Source organism: Medicago truncatula, chromosome 1 (assembly GCF_003473485.1).
Source record: "Medicago truncatula cultivar Jemalong A17 chromosome 1, MtrunA17r5.0-ANR, whole genome shotgun sequence".
In the NCBI taxonomy this organism is placed as follows: Eukaryota; Viridiplantae; Streptophyta; class Magnoliopsida; order Fabales; family Fabaceae; genus Medicago; species Medicago truncatula.
The window spans coordinates 48595339-48617118 of record NC_053042.1 but is presented as its reverse complement, the minus strand read 5'-3'; the positions used below and the strand labels follow the sequence as shown (position 1 = coordinate 48617118).

Sequence of the window (21780 nt, the reverse complement as noted above, 5' to 3'; positions counted from 1 at the left end):
AAAGAAAAATTCAAATGGTGGGGTATGGCTACGAAAACATAGTACTGTAGGTAGAACTAATAGTTTCGAACCAAACAAAGGAACGAATCTCAAATGACATTTGGCCCATCTCTTGTCTTCTTTGATGGGGAATGTTAATTTTGAGAAATTTCTTTTCCCACACTAATAATTTTTCAGGCGCCTTTTAAATTTTTCACTTTACCATGTTTGAATTATATAATTCGAACAAAAAATGTAGTTTAGAATATATAATCTGAAATATATTTATATATAAGCAATAATCAAAACCTTCTTTCATTTGAGCAATTTTGAATTTTTCTTTTTAAAACAACCAAAATAACAAAGTAAAATATAATAAAACCTATCAAATAAAATAAAAAACATAAAATACCATCAAAAAATTCTAAATTCAAATAAAGCTTCTTATTTTTTTGAGAATGTGAAAAAATTCAAAATGGAACTAAACGATGGAATTTTAGATTTTGAGAGTTGAAATTATGTAAGAAGTCCTTCTAAAAGAGTCATCTTTCTTGATTTTTTTTTTTTTTTTTGGGAAATGGCACTCTTTAAGCACCTTTAATAGTAAGTTTTTACGAAAATTTGTGTAATCAGTGTAACTCTTTCTTTTATGATCTTCTAGCCAAATTTTGAAATAATCCGATCAAGTGGCCTAAAAATCAAATTTTTGACTGAAACACGGTGAGAACAACTAACAATGACCTGAAACACAAGTCACACAATAGGAGCGAGTTATAATGGTTAATATGATTCACAAACTAGTTATCCTTGTCACAAAATAAGTTTGATCTTTGTACTGATACAATTTAGATTATATTACCCGAACATGTTTATAGCGGGTGTTCGAATTTCATAATCCGATAAAATAAGCACATCGGATTTTATAATTCGAACGCATGCTTCAAAGTATGGTCTGTAGGGGGGTGTTTGGATTATAAAATTCAAAGTACTTATTTTTTCCAATTTTAAAATCCGAATTGGTAAAAAAAATGCATTTTTTTCCACCAAAGATATAGGGAGAACGTTCATTTTAGATTATATTAATGCGAAGATCCAAAAACATTTTTGAAATTTTGAAGGGAACACGAGAAGTAAGTAGCGTGGAAAAAAAGAAATTCCCTAATTTTAAGCTGCTCTCCACATTAGCTCAACGTTGCGTCCAATCAACTTCTATGCTAAGAAGAAACCATTAAACATGGATCCGGCTCCTCTAAAATGAGCAACCAACTTTAGAGTGTAAAATGGACCATATCAACCGTTAATTAGCAAATGAAAGGTAAATATTAAAGATGCATCATAACAAATTATAAATTTGTTACAATAACAACCCTTATAATTTTCTCACTTTACACTTTATACATTTCAGAGGATCCTTTCTACATTAAACATATATATTAATTTGCTTGTAGCTACTAGTTTTTTTTTTTTTATTAATATCTCTAATATCATCTTCCATTTTGTTGTATACTCTTGTTCTTTGAATTTTCATCACTAAAAATGCATGTTTTGCAGTTGTTGTTGGAATCGAAATAATCAACATAAGTGAATTAATAGGTAAGAGTTTGATTTATCGGTCTCAACTAATTTTTGACATAATTCAAAATAGTGGACAACATCTTTATGTCGTCTTAAATATTTTCATTTGATTCTTTTAATTGTCTTTAACATCTCATACTTTAAATAATGTTAAAAAAAAAATTATTTTTTACAGTTAGATCATTTTCATTCATTTAAATGCTTAAAATAAGATAATACAAATGGAAAAATCATGAGTTGGGATATATCTTGTCCATAATATAAGATCAATACTAACACCAATGCCTACATATAGAAATTTTAAAAGACAAAACAGTGTTAACAAAACGAAAGGCGAGTCCTAACAACTAAACTAATTTCTTTCAAAAATGGCCAAAGATTAATAATAATGTAAGTTCCATAGTTTTAATGTCATTCATCTATGGCAAATAATAGGTAAAACATGTCTTTTGATCCTTTAAATTTGTTAAGAGTTAAGAATATCAGGTTAATCCTTTAAGTTTTTATGTTTCAAACATGTCCTTTAAGTTGTTAATTTAATACACTTATTTGAAGAGAATCAATGTTCATATTCATATTCATATCTTAAATTTGAACATAATATATGAACATTGATTCTCTTCGCTCGAGTTAAGGTCTAGTTTATAAGTAAAAAAAACAAAGGGTGTCTGGCAGGACTAGGATAGTATGTGCAGGGAAAGGTGGGGAGAGGGATGGGGGAATCTTGGAGTAAACTCCAAAAGGGGTAGGGGGTGTATCTACTAACACTTAGTGGTATAGCTAGCATCTCCAAATACTGTTGGCCCATTTTCCATCTCCCTTCATGGGGAATAAATGTTGGGTTTGGGCCTTCAATTTCTTCAAGGAATCGATGGTTTGCTCTTTTAACCCTCCAATAATGCGGGAGGGTGAATCTTGGAATAACCCTAAAAAATGCGCAAATCACTCGGAAAATAACGTCCAAACGACAATTTTTGTTTTTTTGGCTTTCACACCGGTTTCCGATCCACCAATGATGGACGACTAATCCGGCTCATGCGTAGGGGCATGCACACTGGCCAAGCGTTGTTCTCCTGAGAATCGAACCTGGTATTTCTCGGGTACGTTCAAACGACACTTTTTGTGTTTTTAAAGATTTTGGGAGAGAACTACCGAAAGTTATTTTCATTGTAAAGAGCAAATAAAGGTAAAAAAAAAAAAAACCATATGCATTATCTTAGAGTAGGGTTGGGAATAGGCCAGGCCGGCCTACAGGGGCCTATGGTCTGGCCTGGCCTGTTTATTAAAAAGGCTAGGCTTAGGCTTTTTAAAAAGCCTATTTAAGTAAATAGGCTAGACTTAGGCTATCAAAAAAGCCTATGAAGCCTAATAGGCCGGCCTGTTTATGCATGTTAGGCTTCATAGTGGACTTTTTAAATAGACTTTAAAGCTTTATAGTGAAATAGGCTTTAAAGGCCTTATAATAGTGATAGACAAGTCTTACACTGAAATAGGCTTTGAGGCCTATTGAGCCTATTTAAAAGTAGATAAAATGGAATATGTTTGGTGACTTTAATAGTAAGTAGGCCTGTAAATAGGCTTTCAGGCCAGGCCAGACTTTTAAATAGGTCAGGCCAGGCCAAAAAAATAGGCCTATGAAAGGCCATAGACCGGGATCAGGCCTGCAAATTTTTTCGTAGGCTAGGCTCAGGCCTATCAAAGCCTGGCCTGGCCTATTCCCAACCCTATCTTAGAGTATCTCATGGTGAAATTAGCCCAATATAATATGCTTGGATTGAACCAAATTAATTTCTATGCTACAAATGTTTTACACAATTTCCTTAACAATATTCTTGCTTATTGAATCATTTTGTACCCTTGGTTTGTTTTATCTCGAGATGCACAGAAAGATGAACAATACTCCAACATAAGAAAGACAATGTACTAAATCAATATGTTTTCTTAGTTACGAAATTATCAAGACACATGCATTTGTGACGCGTGTAATATATTTTTTATCGTTTACTGCTTTGAGAAAATTTATCCAACAAACAAGAAGATGCAATGAACTACTACTACTAAAAGCATAGATTCAATTTCCAATCTTAATGTCTCGTTAGAATATGAATATCCCAAACAAGAAAACAAATATAGGAAATGGATCCAATAAGTGTCCCAACCATAACACCTTGATGTTAATGGCAATATACATCACCTTACTATACAAAGACACGATAATCTTGTGAGGAAACAGAGCAAATCTACCATTCTTGGAGGACAAAACGGTGTTGGGTCGCTGTTTATGTAGTGTTTATGGGTGCATTGCACATTCATTCTTGTAACTTTCTTAACTAACATTAGGCTAGTTTCTTAAATTGGTGCAAAGAACCTAGCTTTAGTATTTGTCTCTTATTCCGTGCGACTTTTAGAGTAGACAATGATCGTCCACATAACACTCCTATTTGTTTTTTCTAGCTTATTGTTTAACCATATAGGCGTGGACCAGTGATGACCGTAATTTTTCTTAGAGCATTCCATTTTTAGTTCATCTTTTATGTATGGATAATGCAGCTTTAGAGTATCATATTGAAAAAGTTAACAGCTGTGTATCTTGACACCGTATACGAACGAGTGTGGATGTGGGATCGAAAAAGAGGCAAAGAAAGAAAAAATATAAGTCGAAAACCTTATAAACATATAAAATTGATGTTGAATTTTGTGTCGATATATCATTTCTGAAGTGAAAAATTAATTTTATGTGTTTCATTTTTTACTTGTAAAATATAAAATGATAGTTGATATGCATTTTACCCTTTAAAAGAATCAAATTTGTCATATTTCTAACTAAAAGAATAAAAGATACATATAAATCTCTTAAAAAGATATTTTAAACTAAAATGTTTTAATCAATGCTTAAAAGTTGGATCGAAGATTCAACTAGTGATAGTTCTGGGTCATAGTTAAATTGGTTTAATCGGTTTTGATAATGCTCTTCTACCAAGTCGAACCAAAATTCTAAAATCATTTATTGGGAAGTTTGAGATAGTCAAAAATAACAACGAATAAAGGTTTTAAAAGCATAAGAGAGTGAGATGTCATACCTCTATCCTAAATTTTCCTCATTCATAATTGATGTGCATTCAACAATTTCTCCATTATGTATGAATCTCTCACATCCTATATTTGCAATGTCGCTAACGTTAATAGAAGAACATGTCTCCAAACTAGATTGTCAAACAAACTTTCGATACAATGATCCAATATCATGATAAACTTCCTCTCTCCCACAAAACCAAACAAGAGATTTATACTACTACTCATTAAATAGTCAAACTGCACTATAATGAGTGCATACGTATTAATCACCATATGCAATATAACTAGGGGGACCACAACACCTAGTTTGTGCATTCTGCAAAACAGAGAAGTCTGCCTGCACTCTGAAATGGGATTGTGTAAAGCCAAAAATCACAATTGTGGCGCACCTTGATGTGTGCAATGGAGTGGGGGGCCACGTTTGGTCATTTTTGGTATGGTTCTTCTTCCCCTCTTATTATGGTTCCTTGGAAATTTGGAAATACACATTGCAAAGTCTTCGGTCCATTAATTCAGCTCTATATGTACAAACAAAAAAGTTCTTCTCACCAACAATACATTTCAAAGTTTATTAATTTGAATTTTCTCTCAAGTCAATCATACCTAAACTTTGTACTCATTGGTTGTCTGAACGCGTTTCCACTTTGTATTATCACAAGTTCACAACAAAAACGTATCTATATTTTGATACAAAATTTTGCAAAAACTATTTGTTTTACTTTCATTCAAAAATATTCATATAAGTTTACATTTATTAAGAATGACAGATAAGTGTATTTTATTTTCTTGATTTCACATGAAAAAGGAAATTGTCTATTATGAATAACCAATTTAAAAAACAAATTGTCATGTAGTATCCGCCATGACACAATAGACACTTTCAAAGGAACCTGCTTATGCTAAATTAAATATATGCTTAGTTGAACATGTGCATATGCTCGTGGAATGTCAACATGTCATAAACAACTCGAACAATATAAAATGTTAAAAGATTTTAATATGAAAATTTTATTTTAGAATTTTATATTCGACTGTTTAAACATTTAAAAGATGTTTTTTCAATGCAATTTTAATTTATTTTTTTTACCAAAATGCAAAAATGTTAGTCTTAATTTTTTGATGACAATTGACAAATATTAGATGACCCATATTTATGATGATCTGAAACAAAGTATTTGTAATTCCTCTCCTCTCTCCCTTTGCCCTTTTCTCCATTAAAGTATCTATTTCAAAAAGAACTAGTGAGCTAGTACTACTAATTATGATGATTCAGATACATCATATGACATTGAAGTCATATCAATGCTCACACAGTCACAAGACGAAATATTGTTACTTTGAATCTTTTGAGATAGCAATCTAATCAAAATACTATACTTGAGAGATTGAGATGATAATAATAATAATACAACCTCAAGCAGAGTGCAAAGTACTGCAAAACTCACAACACAACACAACAAAACAAAGGAAGAGTCGTCAGAGTGTGACCAAAAAAAGATCCCATATCAACTGAAACTGAAAATAGATTCATTCTTTTCATTATGGCCCATCTAATGTACACTGTGTGTGTGTGTGTCACCACCACACAAACCTATTTTACTAATCATCACTCCTAATCTAATTTCATTTCCTTTACAATAACAAACATTTTCATTACTCTTCTCTCTATTTTCTTTCTATGTTGAGTTCAATACATCACACTTCATCCTCAAAAGAGTTTCTTGTCGAATACATTGATCCGTCAGCATCAACACCCATTGAAGAATCTGAAAATTATCAAAATTAAAATTAATTAACATTACAAATCTTAATCACCATAATTAAAATATAAATCCAATTTTGAAACAAATTTTACCTCTGGAATTGAAGGATCTCTTGCAATGAAGAATAGCACTTTGAATTCCATCATGCTGCTGCAACAACGTATCATCACTCCTGTTCGCCGGAGAACTAGCTCCGGCCACCGTACCCGATGACCTACTCTTACCCAAATGCTTCGTTACCACTCTCATCCCAGCCGGAAAACTCCCCTGTTTCTCTTTCCTCAAAGAGCCAACCGCCGGTGAAGACGACGGTGAAGCTGTCACTGTCATCCCCTCGCCGGAGAATTTCACCTTATCACCATACCTCTTCGAAACCTTAACATAAAGAGGCTTAATCAGCTTCAAATATTTCTGCAAAATCTCCTTTGAAACTCGCTCTGTTTTAGGTTCCTCTGTTCCTTGATTCCGAATTTTGCTACCAAAGCTTCTTGTGCTGTTATCTCTACTAAGCATTGGAGTAGAATGAAAATCATGTTCGATGTTTAGTTTCACAGAAAAAACTTTGGTTTCTTTCTTCTGATTCTTTTCGCACTCTGTTTTTCTAAATTCCTCTGTTTTTTCAGAACCGGTTCTTCTTTGTTTTCTGAAGGTAAAGATTCTGAAACTCGGTGCTGATCTTAGAAGTGAAATGGGTGATTGAGGTTTAGAAATGGGTTCAATTGGAAGCACTTTTCTTTTTGAGATTGGTTCGTTTGGAGACATAGGAAGTGTTGTTTTTTGAGGAACATTATTTTCAGTTTTGGTTTTGACATGTTGGTCGTCGCTCATGGTAAGTTCTAAGTCGAAGAATGAGTCATCTTCGTCTGATTCACTGTCTGTTTCTACAACAAGATGAGGAGGAACAGTGATGTTGGAGGTTGTTGTGTTGTTCTTCCAGAACTTGAGGAAGTTTAAAGCATCCATGGAAGAGTTGAGAGAGAGAGAGAGAGAGAGAGAGAGAGAATAGTGTTTAGGTGAAATGCTAGTGTGTATGTTCAAATTTGTTGTTGAGTTTTGGTTTTATAAGGACAGTTTGGTGAATGAACAAAATGTAAGGGGAGAGAGAGAGAGAGAGAGAGAGAGAGAGAGAGAAGTTTAAAGCAATGCATTGAAAGTGGTGCTTTATTAGGAGGAGAATCATAATAAGAAGGAGTTTAGCTTTTGCTTTTTGTATTTATTTTGGTGTGTGTATTAATGTATATTTTATTTTAGTGAAAAGAGTTATTTGGAGCTGAAAGAGAAGAGTGACCCATGTGTGGGGGAGCCATGGGGTATTGAGAAGAAAAGTGAGGTAGGGCTACTGTGTAGTGTACAGTAAGTCTCAGCTTAGTCTTTGGATACAGAGTTATGATGAACAAAACCTTACAGTTTTTTTACAGATTATTTTGGAAACTGAGATTTGTTTGCCCCACTTCTGCTTCTATTTTACCTTTTCACTGCTTGGTTTAGTCACATAAATGTGTATTTTTAGGTGAGTTTTTTGGAATATAACTAGGGTACAGACCACCATTCATTGATATTTCTATGAGTATTTACTTTATGATGATTAATAAGTTTAAGATTTATTCATAGGTAAAATTGTGAGACTGAGAAAAATTTTACTATCTAGCTGAGAAAATTTTTACTATCTAGCTATATCTTGTCCTATGTGTTAATGTTAATATCTTTAAGGCCAAATACCATTTTTGATCCTTTTAGTTAGACAAAATTCTCAAGTTAGTCTTTAAGTTTCGAAAGTTTCAATTAGATCATTTTAGTTTGACAGAATTCTCAAGTTATTCCTTTAAGTTTTAAAAGTTTCAAATAGGTCCTTTTAGTTTGACAGAATTCTCAAGTTAGTCCTTTAAATTTTAAAAGTTTCAAACTGAAATGACCTATTTGAAACGGTGACGGTGAAATAGTTTATCAACTGAAAAGATATATTTAAAACTTTTGAAACTTAAAGGACTAATTTGGGAATCCTATCAAACTAAAAGGACTTTATTGAAACTTTCGAAACTTAAAGGACTTACTTTAGAAATCTATCAAACTAAAAAGATCAAAAGTAGTATTTAGCCTATCTTTAATCATATACTCACGTATTCTTAAGCAATTATGTGGTGGTTAAATCTTTTGTACTAGTTCAGTCAAAGAAAAATCTTACTCCCTCCGTCCTTTAATACTTGACCAATTTAGAATTTTTTTAATTTTGACCTAACTGATTTTGACCGTATTTTTCAACTAATATACAAAGATAAATAACATCATATAAGATGTCGTTAGATTCGTCTCGATGAGTATTTTCAAAATATCAAATTTTCATAATTTTTTCTAATATATTATTCAAGATATTTAAGCTCAAAGTTATGTATTGACATGCGTAATAAGGTCAACTATGTCAAGTATTAAGGGACGGAGGGAGTATGTACGAATAGGAGGTCAATAAACAAAAGAGATGTTAGTAAAGTAATTTATATTTTATTGAACTGCCCTATTTTAATATTCTAGCCTAAGAAAGAATAGAAATACGATATGTAACTTGTAATTATAAATGAATCATTAGAAACAACATGGAGTATGATTGATATTTTATCTTTTTTAAGTATGGGATGGGATAGTAGTGGTGGTCTTATACAACTCTACTACTAACTACTACATGCTGTATTTTTATGGAGATGATATTCCAGATGCTGAGAATACACAGGGATGGTGGTGGGAAACTTCCAAAAAAGGTAGAGGTAAAGGAAAGGAAAGGAAGAAAAGAAAATGAAAGGTAAAAAAAGATTTAAAAAGAAAGGTTCATAAAAAAGAGAGAAAAGAAAACGTAAGGTCTATCAAATACTTTACCTTTTTATTTTTCTTTACAGAGAGACCAATTAAAAAGAGTCAGAAAATTAGTTTCTTTTACAAGGCAAAGGAATTGAAGCACGCATGTTCTGTTTGCTTTTAGGACCCCTATCCTATACCCTAAGTTTGAAGAGGTCTTCTTCTAATTGTAAATCCTTTTGGCTTTGAATGAGTAGCAGGGTCCAAGTCTTCTGCCTCAAAAGCTTTGACTTGTTACTTTGGTTTGGTTAGTCATGCACTCTTCCTTTTTTAATTGGACTACAAAAATGCTTGATAAAAGGTCAGAAAAATTTATGAAAAAATGTAACATCCAAAAGGAGAAATATGAACTAACCAGCTATACAATTTTAATTCTAGCACAAAAATGTGAACACTTGGACTTCAATTAGTAGTATTATGTGATCCTGTCCACGAATTATCCATGGAAGATATAGGTCCTTTTCTAAAAGATTATTAGAAAGAAAAAAAATTGGCATTTACATGAGTGATTATTTTAACAAAAAATTGGTTTAAAATATGTTTTCAGTCCACAAATTAAATCATCAAGATGAACTAAAAGAGTATTTTTCAAAAAAACTAAGAGTAATTACAAAGGGCACAATACAAAGTGGTTATATTTAATATGATATTTTTTTTAAGAAGCTAATATGAATTATATTAACTAAAGCTTAGTCTCTCAAATATAAGAAATGCCACAGAAGAATTAAGATAAAAAAATATTTGTTACATCAAGTTATTAGAGAGAAAAGCGATAAAGCCATAATGCAAACACGCTTAAAATATAGAAGCTAAGATAAATTGAGTGATAACTCACAATCATAAAAGGGAATTAAGCCACCGCATGTGATAATTAAAAGCAAAATTATGATGATTTATCTTCGACTATCAAAAGAATTGGAGCTTAATTTTATCTATAAGTTGGATGATTGAATTTCCCTTTTGTTGAAAAACTCAAGCATTGTTGTCACGCCAAATAATCCAAACGCAAGAAAATCAAATTAAATAAAAAGCAGAACAAATGTTTCTTGAAAACAGCGGCGAAGCTCGCAAAAAATTTATGCAGGGGCCAACTATAAAGAGGAATTTTTTATTAAAACAAACCTATTAAGTTTAAGGATAAAATATATTTTTAGTCCCATAAATTATAATTTTTTAGGTTTAGTCCTTTTTTTTTTTAAGAAGCTAAATTAGCCCACCCAAATTGACACTAGAGAGAATCGAACCTGAGACCCTGAGGAGGAGCACACTCTTAAATCTCAAGCTAATACCACCTGACCAACCCAAGTGGGTTAAATTTAGTCCTTAAAAAAATTATTCAATTTTTGTCTCAGTTTTTAAAATTTTACAACAAAAAAAAACGTGTTTTTAGTCTTGAATTTAATATCTAACAAAAGATTAAGGACTAAAATTAACAAATCTTAGGAACTTAACATGAAAATCACTATTTAGAAATGTTGGGTAAAATACGTTTCAGGAATTCAATTTCATCAATAATCGTTTATTTAATAATAGATTAATGATGTCTTTTCAAATGTAAATAAATAGGTTATTTGCAAGAAACTCATTGTCCATTTAATTTGTCTATGACTATTGTCTTGATAATTTTTACTGTTGAAAAGGGTTTCTCTATTGTTGTTATTGAGACCGAAAGCATCAAATCAATGCAAATAAATCTATGGGTTAATAGTGCTTTACCCCTGTAATATAAGTCATTTTCGGTTTTCTCCCTTGTACAATATTTTTTTTGAATTTCATCCTTGTAATTTGAAGATTTTTTGGTTTTGGACCTTCACGGAAAATTTCACCCCCTGTAATTTGAGTAAATTTAGGTTAACCCCATGTAATTTGAGCAAATTTCGGTTTACCCCCTTGTTAATTTCAGCAAATTTCGGTTTACCCTCTACCATATCTTCGATTTTGTACAGTCAAAATCCATGAAGGTCCAAAATAAAAAATCTTCAAATTACAAGGACAAAATCCAAAAAAAAAAATATTTTACAGGGGCTAAAACCGAATATGACATATATTACAGAGGGGTAAAACACTATTAACCCTAAATCTATCAATCTTGTAGTAATTTTTTTACTTTATTATTTTTGCAACTAAACTTATTGGGGTAGCTCAATCTTTATTATTTGGGGTAGCCGGCCGGATATAAATACATACCGACCACTTCAAGAATAATATTTTTTTTTTGGTGGCCAAGGCTACCCCTCCTTGAGAAGTCCCCCAATGATCGAAAAATAAGAAAATGATCCTTTACTCGAGCAGATTTGGCTGAAACTACTCCGAATCAATTATAAATTTCATACCAAATTTATCCAAAATAGTCACATGTCAAAAGTTTTTTATTTTGTTTGATGAAACAAGAAAGAAAATAGTTGTAACAAATGGAGCCATATAGTAGTATACGTATATCATTTCAACAAGATACGTGAAATCATTCATTGTTTTCCACCCAAAAAATAAAATCATTCATTATTTTATAGTGTCACGTGATTAGTACCCTAAGTTAATTTAAATGACATATGAATGTGCATCTATGCTTGACTATTTTGAGCACGTTTCCAAAACAATCTGCACATACCAGCTAATGAGAACAATGTTACAACTTACAAGGCATACTTTGTCATCCTCCATACCTGGCTGAAATTATCACACAACTTGTTCTATCAAAAAATAGTTATTACAACTTGAAATTATTAGTAATAATTTTTGTCTAATGTTAGGTGAATAATATACTCTAATTTCTCTATAAAAAAAAAATATACTCTAATTATACTTTGATTAACTGTTAAATTAAACCAGGCACAATTTTTAATTAAAGTATGAAAAAATGAAAGTATCTAGAAAACTTCTGGTTATAAATTATACAACACTGTCCTAGACACCAATCAATAATTTCACCCAAAAATAGTATTTACCAGAAAGTGAAATGTGAAAAAGATAGATGCATATGCAACCAATAAATAATATTTTTTGGCACAATATATGAACAAAAGAAAAGTTAAATTTTAATGTACTTCTAGGACTTGAACTGCATCACCTAGTGTCTTACAGATAATAAGTCTAAAAACTGCAATGTACGTGTATATAGTTGATAAAAAATGATGACCATGATCTTGTTGTGTACATTGGAATATTTTGTGGTCCAGATCTAGAATTGCTTCAGTTTTTTCTTGAGATTCTCTATGATCAGTGACAATGGAAAATCAATACCTTAACGGCTTAATAATCTTTTGCAGAGATATAAGACAATCACAAAAATACAAGATAAATCATAACCATTAACTAAAGCTCAAATTTGCATATGAAAGGTAGCTTTCAAAGGGTTCTAAGACAAAAATGACTTACATTGACACCAAAAACAACTGAATTACTAACTTTAGGTTATAATGAACCAGATTAAATACAAACAAAAGGTGACAATTAACTGTGCATTCATGTGTGCTGGGAGATGTTATTTCCCAGAAGAAAAAAAGTTTCAGTCAAGTGATAAGATAGATATAGTACAATTAAAATGACCATGTCTTGGAACATTCTCATCCATATTTTGAAATCAAAATACTGGTGTGTAAGCGAGGAGAATCACGGCTTACTGAAAATCATAAAATATTAGCTTCTCCACGTTTCATAAAATATTACGCAGAGATCGAGTTTGAATATGTGTCCTAGCTTTTCCACGTTAGTGTAGAAGCTAGTATTTGAAGTTTATAAAAATTAAGGCAAAAATGTATCATAAAACATACAACTATGTTTTTGTGTGATGCAAACGAAAAACCAAACACACACTAAATAATACAAAAAAAAAGAAAGTAAAGAAACATAACAATTAAACCATAAAAACACCCAACAATTACAGTGAAGTTTATTCTTAAAAAAAGAAATTCCAGTGAAGTTTATAGTTGGTATAATTACGTTTATTCCAAATATAGTTAAGAACAATGATATTTGAACAACCATTTGATACAACTTATTTGATAACTTTTTTTTTTATTGATCAAAAATAATGGAGAGAGAAAAAAGAAAAAAGAGAATAAAAATAGAATGTGAGTGTGAGAGATAAAGTTGTTACAAATAGGTGTACAAATATCATTTATCTTTAGTTAATTGTCATATTATGATTGGATATGAAGTACCATTATTAAATAATATGTTAAAGAATTGTAAAATAATGTACCGCCCTTAACTAAAGCTGTTTAATTTAGAAATTTAATATTCTAGTCAAGCTACGGCATAAGTATGCGGATGAAGAATTTAAAAAAGGAGATAGACTTCTCGTTTGGATAATGAAGAAAACATAATTTAAGAAATCATGGTGTAAAAAGAAATAGTCGGAGACCCAGCAACAAATTCTGCCGAATAAATAGGAATCAATCTCATATCGTGCAACCCATAAACCAGACAAGATTCTTTTGAAATTGGCATGATATATGCATTTGTGTGTATTTAAAGAAGAAATGGTATTTGATTCGAATTTAGCATATGGATAAATAGTATGACAGTTGACAATATTGCTTAACAAACCGTTTAGCAAATACACTCTCTTCAAATTTTCTTAATACATTTTGTCACTATCTATCATTTCCCTTGTAAAAATGTTAGTTTCTTCCTTTTAACAAATGAGTTTTGTTAACGCACTCTTTAAGAATTACTAATAAAAAATTATTCTTTAAAAAGTCAAAAACTCCAATTTTCAATGCATTGATTTCATAAACTTTAACAAAAATTTACTATTTAAAGTTACTAAACAATATCCTAAGACCACTTGTTAACATTTCCCTTCACAATCTAGTTTTCTCTCTTTAAATCATCTCTTCTATCTTTCCTCATCTTTCTTCTAACAAATGGATAAATCATTTTTCCAATTTCTCTTGACCATAATTTCTAGTTGGAAGATGAGTTTTCTTAAAGAAGATAAGTTAAACTCTATCACAATTCGCATTGCATGTCAGACGGTATGGATAAATCCTCTTGACCATGCAGGCATTGAATATGGCAGCCAAAAACAAATTGGACAAATCCTCTTGACCACCTTTGTTTTTCTTGCAAGTATGGGTAAGCAACATGTTCATACTCTTTCAAAGTCACATAAAAAACCACAAACGCAATTATCTTAGGTTTTTCTGGATAGGACGATATTCATCTTTACAGAATTATCTAAATGAGAGTATTGGAAATTCCAGGGGGTCTTATACATAATAATTGATGATCACATTGTGGATTAAAAACAATTACATAACTAACTCATACAAAATATGTATCTAAAATCTTAAAGACATTATATGTACGCATCTTCTTCTTATTAAGGGGTCCCTTGCGTGATTCATATCACGATCAAAAACTTTATTTCTTACTTAAAGGGATTTAATCCTTTATACCTCTCAACGAACGATTCAAGAAATAACATATATTATCGTAATTTGTATACAATTTAGATTAGAAATGATTTTAAAATTATGAAACATGAGTTTTTGCAATTGGATCCAGAATCCAAATTTTTGAATATGAGTAAAGGATCTATGGAGAATGATATAGAAAATTTGTTTCCAATCGTAACTAAATCTTCCATTTTTTTTTTTATTATTGCTTCTCATCTACTATGGCTGGGACCTTTTATGGTAGATATTGATGCACAAACCCCCCTTTTTCTATATTTTTAGAGAAAGAAAATTAATATATGATCTATTTGAAGCTGCGACGGGTATGAGAATGATGCATAATTATTTTTGTATTGGAGGAGTAGCAGTTGATCTACCTTATGGTTGGATAGTTAAATGTTTTGATTTTTGCAATTATTTTTTAACAAGGGTTATTGAATATCAAAAAATGATTACGCGAAATCCAATTTTTGTAGTTTAATATTTATCTTTAATTTATGGTCTTGTTAACGAGTGCTCTCGTGACACTATTTATGTATTCCTAATGAAGAAATTATTATAAAAATAAAATTAACGACTTCAATTTTCAATACAATAATTGTATAAATTTTCATAAAATCTTACCACTTTAGATGCTTAAATTAATAGTGTCTGAAATATTTCCCTTTAATGTAAAGAGCTAATTTAAAGGGGATAAGTAAGGCAGGCGTGTCACTCTCACATAAATATATATATATATATATATATATATATATATATATATATATATATATATATATATATATATATATATATATATATGAATAAAACATGTTTCTTTTCTTTTTTAGAAAAATAAAATATGTTTCTATCTATCCATTTTAAATTACAAATCAAAGAATAAAATTATAAACTATAAGCTAATAAAAAAATGTTAAATTAACTAACAATGCATATGCCCCTTAAAAAGAAGCATATATGTGTTTTTTTTTAAGAAAAAAAAGTAACAATATATGTATTATTAGAACGTAACATGTTACTTGATCAAAAAAAAAAAAAAAAGAACGTAACATGTTAAAAAAAAGAATATATAAACGTAACATTTTGTTAAAAAAATATATAAACGTAGCATGTTAGTCAAAACAATCGTTAAAAAAAATGTTAGTCAAAATAAAGTATATAAATGTAACATTAAATAAATTTTAAAGGGGTAGAAATGGATTTTAGATAAATCAATAAGCGTAAAAATGGAAGAAAATATGATAAGTTATAAGCTCAAACTCTACTTGGAATAGCATCTGAAAAATAACTTATAATCTCGTTAAATAAGCTATAAGCTCATGGTAAAAAACCATTACCAAACGGAACTTTTTTTGTCAAACGAGCATATAAGTTATTCGCTATAAGCTATAAGCTCGTTTTCATATCTTACCAAAGAGACACTAAATTAATTAACTCGTATAAGTAACTAATTTATTTCAACGCATGAAGACTGCACTGCTCCCCTGCTGCAGTACAAAACATTAAGCAATAGTACACTGTACAGTCAACATACTTAATTTTGCTTGTTTCATGCTCCCCATGCATCGTATTCTTCTTCACCTCACATTTTTAAACAAACATTACATTTTCCCTTTCAAACATTAATGGTGCTGATGCTGGTGCCGGTGCCGGTGCTGGTGCTGGTGCTGGAACATGTTATGTACGGATCATACTCATGAAACCAAAACCAAGCTAGGCAAGTTCATAATGATATAAGCTAGGTATGTTCGAATAGTAATTAAGAAGATATTTAGTAGTAGCGTATTTTAGCATGCTGGGCCTTAGAAAATTGCCATATCTGCGCAAACTATAAATTAGCCCATTTCAGGGAACCATTTGATGAAAATTGCTTCTAAGCTTCTTTTTTTTGAACAAATCAAAATGGGATATATTGCTCAAAAAAAAGGTGAATCACCCTGCACAAGGTGTGCAAAAGTGAAAAAACATCTAAAGTCTGTTACAAACAAAAGCACCTAAAAGTGATGCCAAAAAAGTTGAAAGCTACAAGAGATTACATAATACCCATACAAAACCGTGGATATCGCCACCAATCATGAAAACCAAACGAAAAACTAGCCACGTTGGATGAAAGCTAAAGAAAAGACAACAACTTCACTCTTTCAAAAATGTTAATAGGATTGGTAACCAACATATTGAAAACACAGTTATTTCTCTCCTTCCAGATTGCCCAAACACAAGCCAACCAAATAACCTTCATAAAATCATGAGAAGGACGCGTCATCCCTGCCATTGAAAGTACCTGAAAAATTACTTTGCTAAGCTTCTAAAATTGATTTGACACTCTAAAAAATTACTACCTCCGGTCCTATTTATAAGAAAAATTTAGGTCAACAAAAGTGAATGTATTTGGACTGAATTTTTAACTAGATACATCAACTTTTGTTGACCTAAAATTCTCTTATAAATAGGACCGGAGTATCTTAATAACTCCAACAGCTGATTATTGCCGTTCAACGGTACTTGACTGCCATTGAAAATATTAAAGGTAATTTTGGGTGCGTGAAAATAATTTCAAAATTCAAAGAACATTTGGTTGGGGATTCGACCAATCACGCACATATCTTATTTATTCGAAGGCTGACCGTTGATTGAATTTTTTTTAATTATTTACATATAAATATTGAAAGGAGGTTAAGCCAAAAGAAACAAGCTTATAATTATATTCAGCAAAGTAAAAGTATCAGCATATAATTATATTCAGCAATCAATTTCACGTTAAGTGCTCGTTACTTTTTAAAACTTGAAAGGAGGTTAAGCCAAAAGAAACAAGCTTAGAAACTCACCTCCATTTACAAAGTTATACTTGTAGCATTCTTTTTTGTATTTATAATCTTCTTATTTTTAATTAAAATAAAAGCTTAATTACACTTTTGGTCCTCGCATTTTGACCAACTCATGAAAATGATCATACCTTTTTTAAATCAAACAAAATCATCCATAAACTATATGTTTTTTGCAGTTTTAGTCCTATCTCCCTATTTCCAACTCCAGAAACGCACAGAAATGACAGTTTTAGTCAAACCACCTATGCTCAACCATGAAGTAAACAATAAATAAATCACGTGGGTACAAGGAATCTATTTTGTTCAGCACATAAACCAAGAAAAACCCTAATTTCTAAGACATGTTTCAGGTGCGTAACATGTCTCGGAAATTAGGTTAGTGTGCTGAATAAAGTAGATTCCTTGTACCCACATGTTTTATTCCTTGTTTACTTCATGGTTGAGCATATGTGGTTGGACTAAAACTGTCATTTCTGTGCGTTTCTGGAGTTGGAAACAGAGAGATACGACTAAAACTGCAAAAAACATATAATTTAAAGACGATTTTGTTGGATTTAAAAAAGGTATGACCATTTTCGTGAGTTGGTCAAAATGGGTGGACAAAAAATGTAATTAATAATAGCATAAAAATTTCTTTTTTTATTATATAACTTTGAGGTTAATTTCTTTGCACCTAAAATATTTAGACAATAAATTACACATGCCTCTAATCAAATCATATTTTTCGACTTACTCTCATCGTTCATTTTTACGAATTACTTTTTCTCTCTTTGCATTCACTCTCTCTTTACAATAAATTTAATTTTATCATGAAACCGAAATTAAATTTATAGAAGTTTTTATTTGCATATAATAGAAAAACAAATTTTGATTAAAAAAATATTTAATTTCATTAAAAAGTAAAAAGAGTAAATAAAAGATACCAAAAAATTGTATAATTAACAAATTATACTTTTAAACAAGCAAAATAAAAATGAACTCAAACAATATTTAAAAAGGAAACGTGAGAGTATTAAAAAAGTTGAAAATTTGAAGTGATTTGATTGAGTGATTAATGACCACAAGAATAAAAAAATGATGAGGTTATTTATTATTATGGTTGAATTAAAAAGTAGAAACCTCCACAGCGAAAATATGGCGTTACAAGGATTGAGTACTGTTTCTGTGGCAGTTACAATATCTGTAAGGCCTTCGACTTCTAATCTTGTTCGAATTCCTTCTTCAAGTTTATGTCAGGTCCCTTCTCCGAGAATCAGAATTGGGTCGGTACGGTGTAAAGCGGTGGGAGAAAACCAGCAGCAAGTTTATAACGGTGTTTATGGCCCCTGGACCGTTGAAGCCGAGGATGTCAAAGAGGTACCACCTTCTCCTCATTCAATTTATGTTACCTTATCCAGTGTTATTAGTGTTGAAAGATTAGGTTATAACAATATCATTCTGTTTTGTAAATTCATTTGTTACTTGAGTCATTATTTTATTATAATCATGGATCATATCACAATTGTTCTATTCTTTTTCTATAATAGTACTAGTTTTCAATGTTTTGTAGATAGTTCCTCCAATTTAGAGACCCAAATGAAAATTATTGACAACTTCAGGATTCAATTACAAGCTTTTTAATTCAATGTCATATTTAAGATCAACTATATCTACTCTCATTGGTCCCTATCTATAAGAGACATTTGGATCAACAAAAGCTAATATACCTGGTTCAAAATTTGGACCAGATACATCAACTTTTATTGACTCAAATGTTTCTTATAAATAGAATCAGAGAGAGTATTATTGAATATTAAGGAATATTTTTTGTATAGTTGAAAACACAGTCAGTACCAGCAAACACAGTGTAGTGTGTGTGTGTGTGTGTGTGCGCGCGCGCGTGTGTGTGTTGCCTATACAGTTGCAGCTTAAAAACTTTTGGCTTACCCTATGTATGCAATGCTAACTAGGCCCATGGCAGGTTATATCGTACCGATCAGGATTGGTAACAGCTGCGGCATCATTTGTCATCGCTGCATCTGCCGCCTATTTGCCCGATAACCTAAGTGATACGCTCAAGCAAAACATTGATTTTTTTTATGTCATTGGGTCAGGTGGGTTGGGTTTATCATTATTCTTGATTCATATCTATGTGACTGAAATCAAGCGCACTCTGCAAGCATTATGGGGCCTCGGAGTTCTTGGATCAGCTGCAACCTACATCACCCTTGCCCAACCGGCTAATAAAACTTTAATACAGTATGTTATTGATAACCCATCAGCTGTCTGGCTCGTCGGTCCTCTTTTTGCTGCTTTGACAGGACTTGTTTTCAAGGAAGGTGATGCTAAAATAAATCCATCTAATTTTGTTTTGGCCATTTAATATTAATTCAATAGAGAAGGGAAAAAAACATCAATTGTATTGATAGAATCTTGTATTCTTGAAACAGGACTCTGCTACGGCAAGCTAGAAGCTGGAGCACTCACGTTTATTATTCCTATTCTTCTTCTTGGACATCTGGTATTCTTCTTTTGTTCCTATAAAGTGCTTTATTAAACATGTTGCCTGTTTAATTTAAGGTAGCCATAACATATATGGTTCTTATTTTTTTATTTTTTCAATTAGTTAAGGAGTTGGATTCACTGATTTCAAAATATGACATAATTACCACAATCATGAGATTGGAATTTTTCGATGAAGACTTAACCTAATTGGTCATATTTCAACTTCAGTGAATAAAGTGTATCCCGAACCCAAATTCTTTCTAGCCCTGCAACATGTCCAACAACCTAGTAGGCTGGACCAAGCTGCAGGGCTGCAGAGGATCCTTATTGCTAGTAACAGCCTCCTATTATGATTGCACTGAACTCATTTCCCTGAATTGATAACCGTTATCATCTTTCTTTTGATGCTATTATTTATTTGAGTGCATGGATTTTCCATCTTCCTCTTGACTCTTTAATTTTTGTACATTTGTACCACATTTTGCTTACCTTCACCGATCAAGAAGTGAGTGTGGATTGTTATTGTCACCAATACCGATTGGTGCATATGTATAATATCTGTTTCTTTTACTCTAAAATTTGCAGTCTGGTTTGATGGACGATGGAACTAAACTTACTTTGCTGGCTTTATGGACGGGTCTTTTTGTGATATTTGCCGGAAGGAAATTCACTCAGCCCATCAAGGTAAATTACTTATGATGATTTTGTTCTTGAAATTAATTTCTTCATTCCCCGCACAAATTCCCTGATATTGGATTTGTGTTTAATATCAAGGATGACATCGGTGACAAGTCCGTTTTCACGTTCAAATCCCTCCGCGATGACGAAAAGAAAGCCTTGATTGAGAAATTGGAACAACAAAAATCTCAGTATTAAGTATACCAGCTCTAATACACCATGGGGCGGACTCCTTGAACTCGTAGGAGTTTTTTTCGAAACGATGATGGCACACCAAGCTATGCGAGCACCGCCTGCAGTTCTCATATAAGAGAGAGGACACTTTTTCATCATGTCTTCCTTTTATACCTGTAAAAATTGTATGCTATGTTGCCCAATAACAATTTAGTACAGGTTGGTGTAGACTTGTTTTAGATTGTATCCAATCTTAATTAAATTATACTAAAAGAAAAGCTGTCAGGTCTGGGACATTTTAGTAAATTCGATTTTCCTGCTCACTGTAAGTACAGATATGTATTTTATACAACAAGTTCCATCCAATTTTTGTGGAAGCCTGTAGGCAGCATTGTTTTGTTGTTGTATGTGACTGCATTGGTTAATGACTACTGTCTTTGGAAATGTTATTGTGTTTTGGAATACAACTCCTTAAAAAACCTATAGCAAGATCCTGCAAATCACATTCATCATAAATCCAATCCTGATCGGTAAATGAGTGTTAGAGCTATCAGGGAATTTAGCATTTCAAAGTATTATATGAAGTCTTTCTTTCAACTCACCTTTAAACCATGTAAAAGGCTTTCCTTTGAATCTTAAATCCAACAACTGGCAGGCTGGTTAACTGCATTAGTTCTAGCTTGTCTAAGACGGGTTGCAAAAGACTTTTCCAGAAAAATCCAACTTCTTCAGTTCCTTGTTGCATTCTCTGGAGATTTTTCTGTCATATGCTTGGTGGTAAGTTTGGAGTCTGCATGTGGGGGTCTTAGGACACGAGCAAGAATTGAGTAGGCGTTTCACGTTTGTTTAGTAGATCTACTCAATAAGAACATTTGATTTAACAGTTGGATTAGTGAAATTGATTGTTTATAAAAATGTTATTAATTAAGAGGAGTAACATAGCTACTTTCCGACGTATTTTCAACTGTTTGCATAAAAATC

General features: G+C 31.6%; 2 protein-coding genes across 2 annotated transcripts; one reads left to right on the top strand and one right to left on the bottom strand.

The window, feature by feature from the left end:
• Nucleotides 1-6111: 6111 nt before the first annotated feature.
• Nucleotides 6112-7565, bottom strand: LOC11419734 (probable membrane-associated kinase regulator 5). Its single transcript, XM_003592130.4, has 2 exons — nucleotides 6485-7565; nucleotides 6112-6395 (listed from the first exon to the last, which is right to left on the bottom strand). The coding sequence occupies exons 1-2, from the start codon at nucleotides 7353-7355 to the stop codon at nucleotides 6325-6327; spliced, it is 942 nt and encodes a 313-aa protein (XP_003592178.1). The 5' UTR covers nucleotides 7356-7565; the 3' UTR covers nucleotides 6112-6324.
• A 10986-nt stretch (nucleotides 7566-18551) lies between these two features.
• Nucleotides 18552-21206, top strand: LOC11428137 (uncharacterized). Its single transcript, XM_003592127.4, has 5 exons — nucleotides 18552-18819; nucleotides 19424-19781; nucleotides 19893-19963; nucleotides 20533-20631; nucleotides 20722-21206. The coding sequence occupies exons 1-5, from the start codon at nucleotides 18559-18561 to the stop codon at nucleotides 20821-20823; spliced, it is 891 nt and encodes a 296-aa protein (XP_003592175.2). The 5' UTR covers nucleotides 18552-18558; the 3' UTR covers nucleotides 20824-21206.
• The last annotated feature ends 574 nt before the right edge of the window (nucleotides 21207-21780 follow it).